The sequence below is a fragment of the Mastomys coucha genome, chromosome X (genome assembly GCF_008632895.1).
Source record: "Mastomys coucha isolate ucsf_1 chromosome X, UCSF_Mcou_1, whole genome shotgun sequence".
Classification (NCBI taxonomy): Eukaryota; Metazoa; Chordata; class Mammalia; order Rodentia; family Muridae; genus Mastomys; species Mastomys coucha.
Genome location: NC_045030.1, coordinates 13,813,177 through 13,817,586, shown reverse-complemented (window position 1 = coordinate 13,817,586; position 4,410 = coordinate 13,813,177). Strand labels below are relative to the sequence as shown.

The window sequence follows — 4,410 nt, the reverse complement described above, 5'->3', positions numbered from 1 at the left end:
GACAATTAGTAATATAATCAAGGCAGAAAAGAATGGATTTAATTTAACTTAGCTAAGGGAAATGTTAATGCCTCTGGCCACTATTTGCAAAGCCGATTTGTAAATTATGATAGAAATTGATATACCGGCCAGAAATTTTTATTTGCACCTTATGAGATCATATTGACTTTGTAGAATGATGCTCTTATAATAAAAGAAATGTTGAAATGCTGATGGTCGGCACAAGGCTAGGCACAGTGTAGCTACTTAATATTATTAATTCAAAATAAAAAAAGCATTATTTCTACAAGTTTCCAAAAACCACTTTAAACATGAAAATACACTTTTGGTAACAACCATGAAAGGAATTTTTACAAGTGGCCATTTCCAATCTCAGTTTTATAAAAATAGAGTTTCATTCTGATTCCTTTAAATGAGCCTATGAAAGCTGTTCCTGTTCCCTGCCATATATGATAAAATCAACCTATCAACACTTTCAGAACTGATTAGTTTAGATGACAACACATCCTCATTCAGTTTCCTTTGAAAATTGAATCTTTTTTTTTTTTTTTTTTTTTTTTTTTTTTTTTTTTTTTTTTTTTTTTTTTTTTGGTATTTTTGAGACAGGGTTTCTCTGTGTAGCCCTGGCTGTCCTGGAACTCACTCTGTAGACTAGGCTGGCCTTGAACTCAGAAATCCACCTGCCCCTTCCTCCCCAGTGCTGGGATTAAAGGCGTGCACCACCACTGCCCGGCGATAACTGAATCTTTAGACTGGATTCATCAATATGTATTTCTGAACAAGTCCCATTCCTCCTCCTGGAAATTACTATTATCAAATGGATTTGAGAAATAATGATTTCAAGTAACCAAAATTTTTATCATACTTTAACATTAGTTGACATGAGTAAAAAAAATGGGTAGAAATTTTGAATTACCTGTCTAGATTATCATCATACCTAAGTGTTCCTTACCTAAAAATCATAAGTTTTGTTCTAGGTCTCTTGCTAGTCACAACAGCTAGTCAAAGACAGTGATCACCTCTGTCAAATCTGCTGGTGATTGGTATTCTACAGTTTTATGTTGTATATACTTTTTCTTATTAGAAAACAGAAGAATCATCTGACAGTTGTACTTAAAAATCAGCCATACTACTTTGGAAGTCATCCTTAAAACAGCAATGCCAGGATCAGTTAGAAGTATTTACAAAGCTGATTATCTTAGTTTTTTCTTTCTAAAAGAGTCTTGCTTGCCAAGGCTGTTCTTGAACTCCTGAACTCGTGATTCTTCCACTTAGGCATCCCAAGTAGCCTGGGACTACAGATGCCACGACCACACTCAGCTTTCAAATACCCATTTTTAAAAAAAAGAAACTCCCAATTTACAAAATAGTATATCAACTCCACGTACAAAATCTCATTAGTCATATAATGCAAGAATGAAATGATTATTTAACTGGCCATGTATGTATTTTTTTAAAAAAGTATATAGGTTTATTTAATTTCACCTAGTAACAAATTCCTCTAAATTAAAAGAGAAAATAAGAAACAAAATATATTCTTAAATGAATTATCATAGAGCACTAAGGAAAGTTGGAAAGTTGAAATTACCAGAGATATGAAAGAACTTTTAATTAGGAATAAAATCATGAACATTTCCTAATAAGATTACTGTATAAAAAGAAATAAAACTGCAAGCTTATTGAAGCAGGTTAAATAATTTATAAGATGATTAAAACTACTCAATTTAAATGAACTACTTTAGATACTTCAAGTAAATGATGGTATTCAAAGTTATTTAAAAATAGCCTTTAAGAATTTTAGCATTAGTAAAAATTACTAATTGCTAAATGACTAACATATATAAGCATTTATCAAACTGTCTATATATAAAGGTTGAAATGGGCTTAATACCACAATCTGCTTCATATCCCCATCTGGATCTCTGCAAAGTTATAGAAGCTGTCAACATCTCCAGATGCGGTCTCCTTTTTTTCTGATACAAACATCTATTCCAAATACAAAATAAACAAAAAATTAGTTCTGTAGTCTTAAATTTCAAAGGCCACTTCTTCACAGAACAAAGTCACAGGCTTGGGTTTTCTTTTTAAGTTTCTAGAGTTATTTTGTATGTGTATGAATGTTTTGCCTGAGTGTATGTAGTATGTATACCACACATATGCCTAGTTTCCTCAGAGGTCAAAAGAGGGTGATGGATCCTCTGGACCTAGAGTTATAGATGGTTGTGATGGTGGTGTTAAGGGATATACTATAAATACAAGTACTGTTTGATTATAAGGGAAAGGAGATAAAATGGAAAGCTGGATTGAGATATAGTCAGTAAGATCTTATACCTTTATCCCGTTGAATATCCCATTTACAATAAGGTGACATTCTTGTATAGCACCATCTCCATTAAATTCCAAGGCAATCACAGGACCTGAAAGGAACCCCAAGAAGTGTTTTCATAGCACAAACACAAATATATTGTAAAAGTAATCCTTGTATTTCTTTTATTTTAGATTTTTGACACAGTCTCACTATGTAGCCCAGGGTAGCCTGGAATGTACTATATAGACCAGACTGCATTTGAACTTCTCCTCATTCTGCCTCTGTCTCCTGAGTACTGGAATTACAGGTATGTACTACACCCAGCATTCATTTATGGATTCTTCCTAAGAAATACCTAGTATCTTTATCAGGTGGGAAAGGAGGAGATATATAGAAGGGCACATACTTCATTTTCCCCCTATCTCTACCATAAAACACTGAGCCTCGTCCTATGATGTTCAGCTCCTGTACTATATGACTAATGTGACATTTTTTAAAGTGTGTGTGTGTGTGTGTGTGTGTGTGTGAGCATGTAGAGGGCAGGTGACTTGTAGAGGCCAGAAGAGGTCATTAGATTCCCTGCAGCTGGAGTTATAGACAGTTGGTTCTGAGCTGCCTGATTTGGGTACTGGTACTGGTACCCAAATTCCAGTCCTTTGCATGAACAGTAAGCATTCTTAACCACTGAGCCATCTTTCCAACCCCCTTAGTGTCACATTTTTAGCTGTTGGAAATTGTCTGGTTTCTCTGGCTTTTATTCTTCTTTTTAAAACAAAACAAATAATATCAAAGAATCTCCAATCACTTAGCAGTATAAATAATAGTGGGAAAAATACAAAACAAGATAAAAAAACAATCCAAGTCAACATAAACAAGTCTTGCCAGGCAGCTGGCCTTCCTTCTAGTTCCCTTCCTTACTTAACAGCCAAGCTCTAGGCCACCAACTATGGAACTAAACCAAAGGGGAATTGAGGACAGGCACCAAAGCAATGTCTTCTTGAGAAAAATTTCCCAAGTATGTCTTAGTAAAGTTACATTCTAAAAGCAAAGGTTGAGCTTTTCTTTTTAAAAGATTTATTTATTTATTTATTTATTTATTTATATGAGTACACAGTAGCTGCTTTCAGATCCACCAGAAGAGGGCATCAGATCCCATTACAGATGGTTGTGAGCCACCTTGAGGTTACTGGGAATTGAACTCAGGACCTCTTGAACATCAGCCAGTCAGCCCTTAATTGCTGAGCCATCTCTCCAGCCCCAAACTTTTCTTTTTAATCCTCTGAATGGAAAGATTTGTCCCTCCTATCCCATTCATTAATTTGAATATTTTTAAAACCCATATGACTTATATTTTGGGGTAGAGATTCATGATTTAACCTTTGGTAGACGTGGACTGTAACTCAGAGTTTTTTGGCAAGCATGGCCAAGACCAATTAGACCAAGAAAATGCGCACTTTAATTCAATTAATGTTTATTCAGTGATCACCATATTCCTAACAGATCAGCCTTTTATCTCCTATGATGATGGAGAAATTCTGACCTCCAGGGGTTTACAAAAGTGTCTTGAAAACAGATATCAACCGATTAAACAAACATAAAATGATATAGAATACAGTACTAAGTATGAAATACTAAAAAGTGATATAAAATGCTGAGTTTAATGTAGTTATGTATCTTGAACAAAGCATAACAACAAGAGCAATATCATTAATTTTGGTGCTAAAATAACTGGAGGGTTATAATTGAATACAGTAAACATACAGGAAAGGTAAATAATACAGCCATCAACTGTATCCTCAGACTTAGAGAACAAGCTAGACTATGAGCTCCCAGCACCACCGTATCTGTAGATTATGACAGGTAAAACAGTAAAAGAAACTGGGAGTAACTGGGACCAGCAGGACCCAGGCACACAGGAACTCTGCCAGCACAGTGGCTCGGGTTGCTTCTGGTCTGTCTGGGCCGGCCGGTGCCCTGAGCAGACCTTGGGTGCAAACTCTGCAGCCAGTCCCAAAACACCCAGAGGAAGCTCCCCTCCCAGGTCCTCTAACAAGCCCAGGATCACAGGATCCCAGAATCACAGGATCACAGAGACAGCTTGA

The 4,410-nt window shown here is 35.7% G+C and overlaps 1 protein-coding gene and 1 pseudogene across 3 annotated transcripts in view; one reads left to right on the top strand and one right to left on the bottom strand.

Moving 5' to 3' along the window:
* The window catches only part of Rp2 (RP2 activator of ARL3 GTPase), a 37,780-nt gene that overhangs the window by 4,992 nt on the left and 28,378 nt on the right, over positions 1–4,410 (bottom strand). For 2 of the 3 annotated variants that reach the window (XM_031344466.1, XM_031344407.1), the window contains exons 4-5: positions 2,332–2,417; positions 1,892–1,986 (exon numbers count right to left, since the gene is read on the bottom strand). In XM_031344466.1, the coding sequence (XP_031200326.1) occupies positions 1,903–1,986; positions 2,332–2,417 (170 nt within the window). In that variant the 3' untranslated portion in view covers positions 1,892–1,902. Of the gene's footprint in view, positions 1–803; positions 1,987–2,331; positions 2,418–4,410 lie in introns of those variants that run through there. The other variant, XM_031344350.1, reaches the window with a different exon arrangement.
* LOC116090735 overlaps positions 3,255–4,410 on the top strand; it is a 3,122-nt pseudogene continuing 1,966 nt past the window's right edge.